Source organism: Oreochromis aureus, linkage group 4 (assembly GCF_013358895.1).
Source record: "Oreochromis aureus strain Israel breed Guangdong linkage group 4, ZZ_aureus, whole genome shotgun sequence".
NCBI classification, from domain to species: Eukaryota; Metazoa; Chordata; class Actinopteri; order Cichliformes; family Cichlidae; genus Oreochromis; species Oreochromis aureus.
Genome location: NC_052945.1, coordinates 22,283,648 through 22,298,604, shown reverse-complemented (window position 1 = coordinate 22,298,604; position 14,957 = coordinate 22,283,648). Strand labels below are relative to the sequence as shown.

At 36.6% G+C, this 14,957-nt stretch overlaps 1 pseudogene and 1 gene segment (V, D, J or C); both read left to right on the top strand.

The window, feature by feature from the left end:
* The first annotated feature begins 1,135 nt into the window (after positions 1-1,135).
* Positions 1,136-1,672, top strand: LOC120439883. The segment is given in 2 exon segments: positions 1,136-1,204; positions 1,297-1,672. Coding segments are annotated over 2 exon segments (378 nt in total).
* An 8,839-nt stretch (positions 1,673-10,511) lies between these two features.
* On the top strand, positions 10,512-10,938 carry LOC116318868 (annotated as a pseudogene).
* The last annotated feature ends 4,019 nt before the right edge of the window (positions 10,939-14,957 follow it).

Here is a 14,957-nt window from a genome sequence, read left to right as displayed (position 1 = left end):
AACACAGGATTTTCAGTTAACCGTGGCTTTATCAACAGGTAATAGGTTCATAACAGATATTACGACCTGGGCCTTTCATAAAATGAAATAAAATTAAAAGTCATTGTCCTTAATTATTTGAATTGTCCCTTTAAAAGGTATTTGGTTAGGTTGGAACCTTATCTTCAGTTTGTTCCTCAGAGTTATAGAAGGTCGATGGTCAGTCAAGTCAGAGAACAGATCAGCTGATCTGTCAGTCAGCAATTTATACACTGCCCCCAAAAATATAAAAATCAAATTCAGCAATGTCACAAGTAGAGAGGTTGCAGCCTAGAGCAGTTTCACACCTGCTGGAGTGCACTCTTTTTGTGTGTCCACTGTTGCCAGTCAGGATGACTGGTGGAATCCTACCAGAAACCAGACAAATCATTTGCCGTCTTACTGGTTGTGCAGATCTGGATCCTGGAGATCACACTGGGAGGCTAATGAATTAGACATCTAATTCATATATTTTAAATATATATGTGAAGTATTTCAGCTTAAGTTCAACATCAATTTGCCATCAAAATAGAGAATGTTCAGTTTTTGTTTGTTTTTAAATAAAGATCCTTTTTGTAGATTTATCTTTTTTTTTGTTTAAACACAGATTCGGTATTGAATGTGTTGTCTCAACAGGTGTAAAGTGTGAGCAGTTGACACAGCCAGCCTCTGTTTGTGCAGTCAGGTCACCATAACATGACCATCACTTGTCACGTGTCTTATCTGTGAGCAGCTGGGGGACTCGTTGCAGCAGATACGACATCATCGTATGTGCTGCAACGGCAACGTGGAGATGTGGAATTAATGACATAACAATAATTACCTTTAGACTGCAATTAAGTAAAAATCACATATGACATTTCATTAAGAAAATGTTAAGTGTATGATTGAAGCATTTCAACTAAACTTCTGTAACTTTAGAAATGATTTTGTTTCGTTATTTCCAAAGAAATCACAACAATATTCCTGGAACATACACACTGAAGGAGAGGATGTGTGTTTGTCTTTGAGTAGGAGGAGCTGATGCAAACTATGATCTCTACCATGTTTGAAGACACGGTGCAGAATATAAGACAGGGAATACATGATGAACCACCACTGTGCTCAGAGCAGAGACAAATGGCCTTTGCAATGAATCATCCTGAGTTTATGGTTGTTTTTCTAATCCTTTCAATTTACTGGGCTGGTAAGGAAAGTGCAGTCGTTTTACTAACATTGTTGTGAAATTGAACTGATATACTTGAAAAACAGTCACTAATTATTCTTGTTTGTCTGTAGGTACTGAGAGTCAAACACTGACTGAGTCTGAATCAGTGGTTAAAAGGCCTGGAGACTCCCACAGACTGACCTGTACATACTCAGGGTTCGGTGGTGATTATAATAATGCTTGGGTCAGACAGGCTGCTGGAAAGGGACTGGAGTGGATCGCTTATATCAGCAGTGGCAGTGTTAGCATCTACTACTCTCAGTCATTCAGAGGCCGGTTTACCATCTCCAGAGACAACAGCAGAAAGCAGGTGTATCTGCAGATGAACAGCCTGGCAACTGAGGATTCAGCTGTTTATTATTGTGCTCGAGAGTCACAGTGACACAAGAGGAAGAAACTCTGTACAAAAACTCAGCAGTTTGCTTTCTGCCTTTCACAGTCACGTAAATTAAATACAACATAGCAATCATACTCCGTAAATATACTTACAAACACAATAAAACTATCTTATTGCAAAAATAATTTTGCAAAGCTGTCATGTTTATACGTATTTATGGCTGTGAAGAATAAAGGGACGTGTAAATCTATGTAAATAATCTTACAATTTTCATCCTTCTTCTAAATGATGTTTTTCACCCTAATATACGAGTTCTTTTGAACATCATCAGTGTAATTTTTTTTAATCCCCTTATATATTTTTGTTTGTTTAAGATAAACAAATCGTGAGAAATAAATTGCACGAAAATGCTGGATGTACACATTGACTGGTCCTTATATAACACTTTTCTCCTCTGCTTGAACACTTAAAGTGGACTAGACTACATTATTGTTTCTAGGTCAGTAAAGCACCCCTCCAACAGCCAAACATATCTGTTCTCTGATTGTATTGTTAAATTTGTGATTGATATGACATTGACCAATAGGCTCAAAGGAAGAAAAACCGGGTCAAAATACATTCTTGCAAGTTGAAACTCACATACAACCAGGGAACTTGAGCGCAGCGTTTTATACGTAGTTTTTTCTTTGTATCTGTAATCAGACCTTAACAAAAAAAAAAAATTAACTTGTGTAAATATTTTTTACAAACACAAATTCTCATCTATAGATGCACAAACAGATATTTTGGTTTACAAGGTTACAAAACTCAGTTCACCACTACACATTTGATTTAGAAGTACAAAATATTTATGACCACAATTTGAGCCCATAGAGAAGCTCCCATCAGATCAGCATCAACATGTTCTGTGGAGTGGCTGCTGCTGGAACCTCTGAATCTCACTGAACAGAAACACTGACAGCTGGATCACGGCACACTGACTGTAACTGTTAAACAATCATATTATTATCCAGCTCACAGAAACGCACTGAAATCACCAACAATATAACTTTTAGTTTAGCCAGCAATGTTTGTTCAGTGAGTAACAAATAATTCATAAACATGGTCAACGTACTGCACTACAGAGGTGTTATCATGTGTCCGGTTAATTAGCCATCAGCAGTTTGTCAATCTGCATCTGGAAGTCTCGTTTCCTCATGGTACCTTCCTTCCTGCCTGATATAAAGACTTGCTCCCATCAGATCACCTTCAGTACCAAATGTTCTCTGCATCTCTACTGATGCAGCTGCTGGAATCTGTGAGTCTCACCGATGGAGACAGAATGATGTGTATTACTGTGCCAGAGAACCACCCAAAGTAACACAAACCACTAGGAGAATGAACAAAAACACTGTGAATAATTGGACATGGAACAATCATGGACTGATTAAAACAATAAGAAATGTATTTATACATTATAGAAACAGAAAAATATTATGTTTGGAAACAATGAAAATAAAGAAATGGCACTGAACAAATATTCTGCATAAATGTCAGCAGGATATAATAAAATTAGTCATAATAGGTTGGATAGAATAAGCATAAAATCGTAAGTGTTCATTTTGTTGGTCTAATTTCTGTGATATTCAGTTTAATTAAATTTTTATTTATGGTTCATTCATTTAGAACAGAGCTCCGTGACAGACTGGTCGCTGTTTATTATTGTGCTCGAGAGCCACAGTGACACAAGAGGAAGAAATACTGTAGAAAAACTCTGCCAAGTCAGAATTTGCTTTCTACCATTAAAGCATGTCCAGCACACTTAGGCAACAAGAACAACAAAAAACAAAAAATCAAACAGCTTCATAAAGAACTTTGAACATTAAACATTCTGTTTTCCTATTTTCAAGCGTACATATCAAAATTCACCTTGTATGATTGTGTTGAAAGGTTATCATGAATAATAAAAAAAATACTCTAAAAATATTTAAGTCTTTCAAAACTTTTATCTGCTCTGTACACACATCGGTACACAAAATAAACTTCCTTCCAGACTAACATAAAGACTTTATTTAATACACTTGGTTGCAACAGAAGGAGAGAAGCTCCCTGTAGAAAACTGTAGCTCTGCTGCTGGATGCTGTGAGTCTCATTGAACACAGACACTGACAGCATGGACACTACACACTTGTATTTGAACTGTGTTCAGCATGACCTGAAGAAAACACACACAAAAAGTGCCTGAACAGTTATACCATGAAACCACCAGAGGAGGAGCTCTAAGACCATGAATGAATTGTAGATTATTTTAATGAAGTCATATTATACGTCTTTACAGTTCATGATATTGTCAGTTTAAATTATGCCTCATGAATTAAAATGTGTCGAAAAGAGGAGGAGACAATGCAAAACTATTATCTTCACTCTCTTGATATATATCACAGCACAAAACACAAAGGCTCAACATACACTCTGCAGACTGAACAACAACAACTCTTACAATGATCAGACCTTTTTATTTAGCATTTCTTCTTTTCCTGTTTAATTTCTCAGCTGGTAAGGACAAACTAATTAATTGGACAAATAAAACTATGGAAAGAAAATTTGATTACACTAATGAACTCTTAACACTTTTTAGGTACTGAAGGTCAAACACTGACTGAGTCTGAACCAGTGGTTAAAAGGCCTGGAGACTCCCACAGACTGACCTGCACATACTCAGGGTTCAGCAGTGATATTAATGTTGGTTGGATCAGACAGGCTGCTGGAAAAAGACTGGAGTGGATTGCTTTTATTGAGTATGATAGTAGCTATATCCACTACTCTCAGTCAGTCAGAGGCAGATTTACCATCTCCAGAGACAACCGCAGAAAGCAGGTGTATCTGCAGATGAACAGCTTGACGACTGAGGATTCTGCTGTTTATTATTGTGCTCGAGATACACAGTGACACAAGAGGAAGAAACTCTGTACAGAAACTCTGTGTGGTAGCAGATATATTTTCTCATGTATTAATCACATATTTTAATCATATCACATAAGCAATAGTAATATCACTTTCTCACTTTAGTATAGTAAGAGCACTCCTGTTACCAGTTTGTATGCATGTAGAATGTTATCACAAGTCAGCCCCAAGTTTTATTGCACCTTTACAGTGGTCCCATTGTAGACTGGAAGATCTCCAGACATCCTGCTTTAAGGGCGGTGACGGGTGGTCGTAACTATTCTTAGAGTGGGAGGGGGTCAAGAATGGACTGAAGCTATAGGGCTCAGGGGCGTAATTTCCAAGGGGGTTGGGGGGGTTATGACCCCCCAATAATCAGACCCAACCAATATAACCCCCCCAATAAAATTATGAAGTATCTTGCATAAGTAGGCTGTTGATTTTCTTTACTCATTTCACTTATTACCAACAAAATAGATGCATGTTTAATCATCTGGGAATTTACCCAGATTTATTTATGCATTTAAACAGAGATCTTGACCCCTCTTATTAAACCATTTCAAAACGATCACTGGATGTGTTGCAGGTTATTCTTAAAATTTCTGTAACATCTGCAGAGTCAGAATTTGCTTTCTACTGTTCAAGGCATATCTAGACCATTTAAGAAACAAAAATAACAAAAAATAATAAAATAGCTTCATAAAGAACTTTGAAAGTTAAATATTTTGTTTTTCTATTTTTACGTGTAAATATTTAAATTCACCTTGTATGATTGTGTTAAAGGTTTTTAACAAATTATTAAAAATAATCTGAAAACTATGAGTTAGTCTTTTAGAACTTTCCTTTTTCTACTTTATACACCTGTTGGTATGCAAAATGAACTTCCTTCCAGACTAACATAAAGACTTTATATAAGACACTTGGTTGCAACAGAAGGTAAAAACTGTAGCTCTGCCGCAGCTGGATGTTGTGAGTCTCTTTGAACAAAAACACTGACAGCAGGATCACAGCACACTGACTTTAGCTGTTACACAATCATATTGTAAAGTAATTGTAAGTATTCTGTTTCGCTCTCCTCCATCTCGTCTGTGTAATTGGTGTCAGCCGTGTCTCGAAGCGGTTTCCTCTTTGCCCTGTTCACCTCTTGTATTTAGTGTCTTAGTCTTCCCCTGATGGGTGTGGCGTTGTACCCTCTCTTTGTGGTAAGTTTCTCCTGTCATGTTTCAAGCCCATGTTTCCTAGTGTCTAGTTTCCAGTGCCAGTTTAGTTTAGGTTTCATGTTTGAGGTTTTGGTTTGTTTTTGTAGGTGTTAATTTTCATGAAGTGTTTTTACAGCAGTAAAAGCTGCCTTTTGAGTTTAAGTCCCGTCTTTGAGAGTCCTGCATTTGGGTCCTATCCTGCCTGCCACACAACACAGACATCATACCTAGTAAAATCCAGGTGGCAGACTTCTGTCCTCTTGATTTTAAACCCTTCGTTCGCACCTTCACTTTCAAGATGATGTTCAGACTGTCTGTCCTGCTTACAGTTGTCTGTCTGCTCTGTATCTTGGTTCATGTTGTGATATATAAATTAGTTCAACTCATTATTTTCTTCCTGATTTTCACTGATCTGTTTTTTCTTCTGGTGGTTCATCAGGTTTGAATGGTCAAACCAATCGAATGACCAATCGAATCAGATACAGAAGAACAGCCTGACAACTGAGGATTCTGCTGTTTATTATTGTGCTCGAGAGTCACAGTGACACAAGAGGAAGAAACTGTACAAAAACTCAGCACATCAAACTAAATCAGAAAAACAAAACAATGCTCAGTTTGTTTTTTTTGCAGTTCACTTGAGAAACTGTTAAACATCAGCGCACTGAAAGAAAAAAATAATACTGGATTATCAGGACCTCATATCATTAACTATTGTGTTTTGTGTGTAATTGCAAATGTTTTCATTTGCTTTATTTCATAATATAAAGATTTGTGAACTAGTGTTGCGAATTATACTTTTCTTCTGTATGCACCAAAACATTTTTACAACTGACAATTTTAATTATTAGTGACAGGAAATTTCACATCATTTTCAAAATTTGTCAGTGTTAGTCTGTAAGCAAAGCAGTCCTCACAGACCGTTAAAATTGGGAAAAAAATGATTTTACTATTTAATAAAGACATAATTTTCTTTAGGTCTGTAGGTACTGAGGCTCAAACGCTGACTGAGTCTGAGGCAGTGGTAAAAAGGCCTGGAGTGGCCATCACTGGAACAAAGAAAAAGAAAAGAAGAAAAAGAAAAGAAAGAAAGCATTTAAACTGCATTTCAATCCAAAACAGAGGATAAAAAATATCCCATTCTGTCTAATCAGTTTTCTGTTTGACGTTTATTGAGCTGTGTGAAAACTACAAATTTAATCTCAGCCAAACCGATTTACTCAGGAACAAATAAAACACTGAAAAAAGCCAACCAATAACATTGTTAAGTTATCTAAGTGACTTATACATCATGTTTAACCTGAGTAGCGAAAAACTGCGGGGGGTCTGAAAACGATGTGCCAGTAGTCCGATGGTCTTGCTGGCTCTAGTGAACCCTGACCACCTATTCAGTGATCGAGCTGGTGGGGTAACAGAAGTCTCCAAAAACATCGGAGCACTTTTGCACATACGTGATGTCTTGAAAAACCGAGCAGATATTTAAAGTTTACACATTCTCACCTGAAAATATGTTAAAAGTTCATTTTGTGACCCAGAAAGAGTAATATTTCAAACTCTTTAGCTGCGCTCCTCCGCCATTGCCGCCTTTGAAAAGTATTTTTTAATATTATACAAATATTATGAATAATAATTCAATTAATAAAGTATTGAAAAGAGTAATAAGAGTAATATTAAAACTAAGTAGCTGCCGCCATTGTTGGAAACTGTAATTGGGTGGGCCGCGCTATGAATTCTGGGATAGGTTGGGCCAAGAAGGATATACCCGACCCGTCCTTCAAATTCATATTCATATTCATTATTATTTGGTTCATTTTTTAAATTTATTTTTAATAAACTGTTCTGGTAAGGATGATACATTTACTTTCACTGGTGAAAAGACAAATAAAATGCTTGCATCACTGTATCTAATGAGCTGTTTGTTTTTAGGTACTGAGGATTGTACTTTTTGTGGAGGTTTAGATGTCTGATAAAATGGTTTACTCATTTAGCATTGTTTTTTAAGCAACAGCTGTTGTTTGTGAAACTTTTTTTCAGAGATGCCATCAACATGATGACGCTAATGTATTATTAACTTTATAAAACATGTGTTTAATAATTATTACATATGGAGAGTTGTACTAATGTATCAGAAATTCACACATTTTGAGAGAAACTTATTATCTATTATTATAAATGCACATAATTTGTGCATTTATAAGATTTACCTGACTAATATAAGTGATGTGCAGAGGTTTGTGTGACATGACATGTGTTTCTCTTTGAGGAGAAGAAACTGATCCAAATTCAGATTTTTACATAAACGTTGCCAAATATAACACAAGGACTACATGGTTCATTTTCATGACTGTAGACTGAGCAGAGAGGCATGAATTTTACAATGAACTGTCCTGGGTTTATGTTTGTTTTTCTTATAGTGTCAGTTTACTGGGCTGGTAAGGACAGCACATTTCTTCTGCAAACATTATGAAATGTTTGAAATAAAGATGCTAATTTTGTTTTTGTCTGTAGGTACTGAGGGTCAAACACTGACTCAGTCTGAATCAGTGATTAAAAGGCCTGGAGACTCCCACAGACTGACCTGTACATACTCAGGGTTCAGTGGCGATTTTCACGCTGCTTGGATCAGACAGGCTGCTGGAAAAGGACTGGAGTGGGTTGCTTGGATTAGCAATAGCGGTAGCATCTCTTACTCTCAGTCATTCAGAGGCCGCTTCACCATCTCCAGAGACAACAGCAGAAAGCAGGTGTATCTGCAGATGAACAGCCTGATGACTGAAGATTCTGCTTTTTATTATTGTGCTCGAGAGTCACAGTGGCAGAAGAGGAAGAAACTCTGTACAAAAACTTAACATATCAAAAAAAAAAATTAAAAATTGCAAAATTTGCTTTCTGCAATTCACCTTTACAGATTAATACACATCAACACACTGACAGAAACATTATGCTCATCTGTACTTTATCTAAATGTTTTAAATTTCATCAGTGATATAAAAAAGGTCAAACAATCTCTGAGGTAGTGTTGTGAATCACATTGTTTTGTGTATGCACCAAAGAATTTTTGCAACACGACTGCAATCTCTAACTATTAGTGACAGGAAAACTCATATCACTTTTATAATTTTTCATTGCTGTGGTGGCAGATTTCTTTTCTTGTGTTTTGATCACTTAAGGAATAATAATATCACTTTCTCACTTAGTTATATGGATGTAGAATAGCATAACATCTGTTTCTAATGTTTCCACACACACAGTGAAGCCATTTTGTGAAGATGTCAGAGACATCTAGGCGTCCATGTGAAGGGGTCGTAATTCTCCTTATCTTGGGAAGCAGATTTGGGATGTAAATCTTTAGGTAGCAGCTGAGTGCATAGTAAAGTCATAGGTCCCATGTGAGGGGGAAGGTTTTAAGGGAAGGTATAGACTCACATGATGTGTTGAGGATTTTTTTTTGTCTTTAAGGCATATAAGACTTGCGCCCATCTTCAAAGACCACTCTGGCATTGCCCAGAGTGTTTCTCTCCATATTACAATATGTTAATTAAACCCGCGTCAAATAATGCTCACTGGGTGTTTGCAGTTTATTTTAAAACTTCCACGACATTGGCAATCTGTATCTAAAGCAAACGTCCTCAAAGACTCTTATAAAGAGTGATGTTAGTGCTGTGAACTCCCATCAGTTCACTTTGAGTACCAACATGTTCTCTGTAGCTGTGCTGATGCTGTTGGTTGCTGAATCCTGGGAGTCTGACTGAGGCAGTGACACTACTATTACATTTCTCCAAAACAAGTATTGTAAATACTAAATGCATTCCCCTTACTCTCTGAAGCATTTATTTTATTACTCATCAGTTTATCAATGACAGATTTCATAATTATACAGTCATCTGTAGTTCAAAAGGCAGTATAGACACTTATTATGCTGGGCACATAAAACATTGATAGACTCTAACATTACACAGCATTTATTTGTGTTTCCAAACTATTTAACTTGACAGGTATTGATGGTCAGACTCTGACAGAATCTGAACCAGTCATTCAAAGGTCTGGAGAATCCCACAGACTGACCTGTACAGGCTCTGGATTCACATTCAGAGACTACCCTATGAACTGGGTCCAACAGGCTCTGTGAAAAAGACTAGAGTGCCTCGCCTTTATAAACACAGGAAGTTCTTATATCTATTACTCCCAGATAATCAAAGGGAGATTCAAATCAACAAAGATGACCCACTTTAATACTACTACTACTACTACTACTACTACTTATAATAATAATAATAAAAATCTACACTCTCAGTCAGAGGCTGGTAAACTGAGGATTTTTCTCTTCATTATTGTGGTCAAGAGCCACAGTGACACAAGAGGATAAAATGTTGTCCAAGAGCATGGAAAAACCTGCTTTCTGCAGTTTACATTAACATAAATTATTTAATTGCTATTCAACATCAACAACATTGTGAAAGAAACACCATCTTTAATGCATTTATCAACATTAATTCAGCTGTAAAATGTAATCATTGTAATATTTGTTTATTTATAAGGTTATCTTAAATAAGTTCAAAGAATATAATATAAAGATTACATGACTGAACCACACCAGTGTAGACTGGGCAGAGACGAATGGCTCAAACAATGAACCATCCTGAGTTGAAGGCTGTTTTTCTTATCCTGTCAGCTTACTGGGTTGCTAAGGACATCTGTTTTCTCTCATAATCTGTCAGCATCCATCTGGATACAAATCAAACTTCCTCACAGGCTGATATAAAGTCTAATATCATGCTGTCAGTCACAGAAGAAGATGAGAAGCTCCCATCAGATCATACTGAGCACCAACATGTTCTCTGTAGCTCTGCTGCTGCTGCTGCTGCTGGATCCTGTGAGTCTCACTGAACAGAAACACTATGATCACAGCACACTGATTCTTACTGTTACTACATTAAACATGTTTCTCCACAGGTGTGAAGTGTGAACAGCTGACACAGCCACTCTCTGTGATTGTGCAGCCAGGTCAGCGTCTGACCATCACCTGTAAGGTCTCTTATTCTCTAAGTGGCTACTACACAGCTTGGATCAGACAGCCTGCAGGGAAAGGACTGGAGTGGATTGGGATGAAATACACTGGGGACTCTCACTATAAAGATTCACTAAAGAGCAAGTTCAGCATTGATTTAGACACTTCAAGCAAGACAGTGACTCTAAATGGACAGAATATGCAGCCTGAAGACACTGCTGTGTATTACTGTGCCAAAAAGTCAAAGTAACACAAACCATCAGCAGACCTGAACAAAAACCTCTCAGTGCATGAACACATTTGTAACATGAAGCCACCAGAGGAGGCGCTCTAAGACCAATAATGATTTAACGGTGTATGAAATGGATTTAAGGAGTTGCTATTCTTGATAGAGAGAGTGGTAGACAGAAATATTAGAAAACAGCAGAAAGCAGCTGAATCTGCAGATGACATCAGAGGATTCTGCTGTTTATTGTTGTCCTCAATAGTCACAGTGACACTGTGATGCTAAATCAAGAGAAGGGTTTGTTTTGTCTTCAGTGTATGTTCTTGTTTTTGCTTGTCTTTTGGCAAACACCCCATTGTTCGATATTCTGTATGTGGTGTTTTTTTTTTTTCAAACCATTTTTGACATGTCCATCATTCACCATGCTGAAGATTTGTTTTATTGGAGTTTAGTTTTGTTTTATGGAGTTCTGGATGCCTCATAAAATGTTACTGATCTGGTTCCTGTTTTTAAGCAACAGCTGATGTTGTAGTGAATCCACTTTTTCAGAACTTCCATCAAAATGAGCTTTAACAGTAAAAAGTCATAATATTCCTATGACTAATGACTGTATTACTTCATGGAGCCCACATTTAATAATGAATATATATGGAGTTTTTTGCTGATGTATCATAAATCAATTGATGACTAAATTTTGAGAGAAAATTAGTATTTATTAAGTAACAAATAATAATAATCATTTGTAACTATATATAATATTTGCTTAAACATTTTAATATAAGTCATGTGCAGTTCTTTATATAAGACAAAGTTTTTCTTTAAGGAGGAGTTTATGCAAATTCAGATTTTTACACATGTGTTGCCAAATATAACAAAGGGACTACATTGCAGATTTTCATGACTGTAGACTGAGCAGAGGGACATGACTTTTACAATGAAGTGTCCTGAGTTTACCTTTGTTTTTCTTATAGTGTCAGTTTACTGGGCTGGTGAGGACAGCACATTTCTTCAGCAAACATTAAGATATGTTTGTTATAAAGAAGCTAATTATGTTTTTGTCTGTAGGTACTGAGGGTCAAACACTGACTGAGTCTGAATCAGTGATTAAAAGGCCTGGAGACTCCCACAGACTGACCTGTACATACTCAGGGTTCAGCAGTGATATTCATGGTGCTTGGATCAGACAGGCTGCTGGAAAAGGACTGGAGTGGATTGCTTGGATTAGCAATGGTGGTAGCATCTACTACTCTGAGTCATTCAGAGGCCGCTTCACCATTTCCAGAGACAACAGCAGAAAGCAGGTGTATCTGCAGATGAACAGCTTGACGACTGAGGATTCAGCTGTTTATTACTGTGCCAAAGAGCCACAGTATCACAAACCATCAGCAGAGCTGAACAAAAACCTCTCAGTCTCTGAACAGTTATAACATGAAACTACCAGAGGAGGAGCTCTAAGACAACTGATTATTATTATTATTCAAGGGAAAGAAATGGGAGAAATTGAACTAAGGGGGTTGTTATTGTTGATAGAGGTAGTGACTGAGCAAATGAAAATTCTGATACATAGTCTGACACATATGTATCATGTAACATTGGCCAACCCACACAGAAGAGGAAGCACCTCTGTACAAAAACTCAGCACATCACAAAATCAAGATTTGCTTTGAGATTTCACATTTAGAGAAATGAACTCCACTTGAACATCACACACACTGAAAGAAACAATAAAATGCAATAACATGCAAAACAATTAACATCAGACGAGTTACTATTTTGATGATACTCAATTACATGTACTGTACATTTACTACATACACTGCATGCACATGTACTAAAGTATTTACATACATAAATTGCAATCAGCTTTCAGACCAAATTACCTCTTGTAGTAATCTTTTTAATACTTAAGACAGTTTGTAGGGAAGGACTGGAGTTTACATCAAATTCTCATTTAATGTAAAATTACCACCAGAATACAATAAAGTCATAGAAAATTGTATGTTGTTCATTTTTGTTCCATTTTCTAATTTTTCAGTTTGTTACTTTGTAAACAGAGATATATTTTGCTGAGGAGGAGGAGTCAATGCAAAACTGATGTCTTCAGCAACTTTATATGTGTTTGAGAGTAAGACTCAGGGACTCAACCTAATATACACACAGCAGACTGGACAAAGACAACTGACTTTTAGAATGATGAGAACTGTTTATTTAGTTTTTTTCCTGATTCTGTTCTGTTTTTTGACTGGTAAGGACATATATTTCTGGTATACAAATAAACATATGAAGATATATGACTGGACTAATGAGCTGTTAATATTTCTGTAGGTACTGATGGTCAAACACTGACTGAGTCTGAACCAGTGGCCAAAAGGCCTGGACAATCCCACAGACTGGACTGTACATACTCAGGGTTCAGTGATAATAGACATGCTGCTTGGATCAGACAGGCTGCTGGGAAAGGACTGGAGTGGATTGCCATAATCTGGAGAGACAGTAGTGGCAGTGTCTACTCTCAGTCAGTCAGAGGCCGGTTTACCATCTCCAGAGACAACAACAGAAAGCAGGTGTATCTGCAGATGAACAGCTTGGCAACTGAGGATTCAGCTGTTTATTATTGTGCCACAGAGCCACAGTGACACAAGAGGAAGAAATACTGTACAAAAACCCATCAAACTAAGTCAAACACTGATTTTAGTTTTTTTCCCCCAAATTAAAGAAAAATAAATTTAATTGACTCACACTCAAAACAATAATAAAGTTGGTTTTGTATAGTTTTGCAATACATAGTTTTTTGTAAATGTTTAAATGTAAATGTTTTCATCTGCCATGTCTGAATTGAAAAGATTTTTCCAAAACTACAAACAAATCCAACACTATATTTGTTTTTTAATAATATTTCCTTTTATTTGTACTTTTATTTGTACTTCTGTTTGTGTGTGTGTGTGTGTGTGTGTGTGTGTGTGTGTGTGTGTGTGTGAGAGAGAGAGAGAGATGTACAGTAAGTGCCACATTTGTGTTTTTTCCTCCCATCATCTCACTTTCTGGATTACTTCATAGTACTTCTTCTTCTTCTCTAAATTGTTTATTGGCGGTTTGCACACAGCAAATTTGTGCATTACCGCTGCCAACTGGTGTGGAGTGTTGACAGAAGTGTAAAAAAATTATATGAATGAATGAATACATCTCCCACATACAGACATATATCTGCTCATTAGTGCTAAGTGATGGACAATGTACTCAATGTACAACTGAGGCCTAAACTTCTTTGGCTGGCTGTACTACACAGCAAGCCACTGTCAATTAATTTAATTAAAAATTCAAGACAGACTGACAGAACAAACACAGTTGAGTGGTCCAGTTCAGTGACTCAGTGAGGCCTTGCAGATACCTGTCAGCCAGCCTGTCAGTCAAACCAGTCACTTTAAAGAGAATTCCGAACCAGTAGCAAGAAATTTTATATAATCATTTAAAGTAGAAATATTAAACATTGATAGTATAACAGTAACTGACCATTAAAGATTCCAGAAATTCTACATACCAAAATAATATTACGTTTTAGATGACAATTGTGGGTGCCCATATTAAGCAATTAAAGAACAAAAAAACAATATTAAACAAATGCTAAACTTTTCTGTTAATGAGCTCAGTGTTTGTTAGTAATCCCCGTGAGCCAAAACCACCTTTAAAGCTCAGGGGCTGATTTTTTTTTTTTTTTTAATTTTTTTTTTAACTTTAGCAGAGTCCAATAATATAAGTATGCAGCTGGAAATGAAGACAGCAGATACACTTTGAAACTGAAATGACAAGTGGAACCCAGTTAGCCAAGAACAAACACACTGGTTTAATCTTGCATATTCAGAGCTATAAATTTATTTGCATTCTGTTACAGTATGTTTCATTGGCATTTCAGAAAAGGTCCTCAAAATACACATATGTAATCTGAAAATGTGTTGTGTTCTTTTCTGCGTCATATTTGAATGTTATTTATTCAGATGGATTTTAGATCCACGAGTTTGGGTCAAACAAAGGAAAAGTGCATTTTT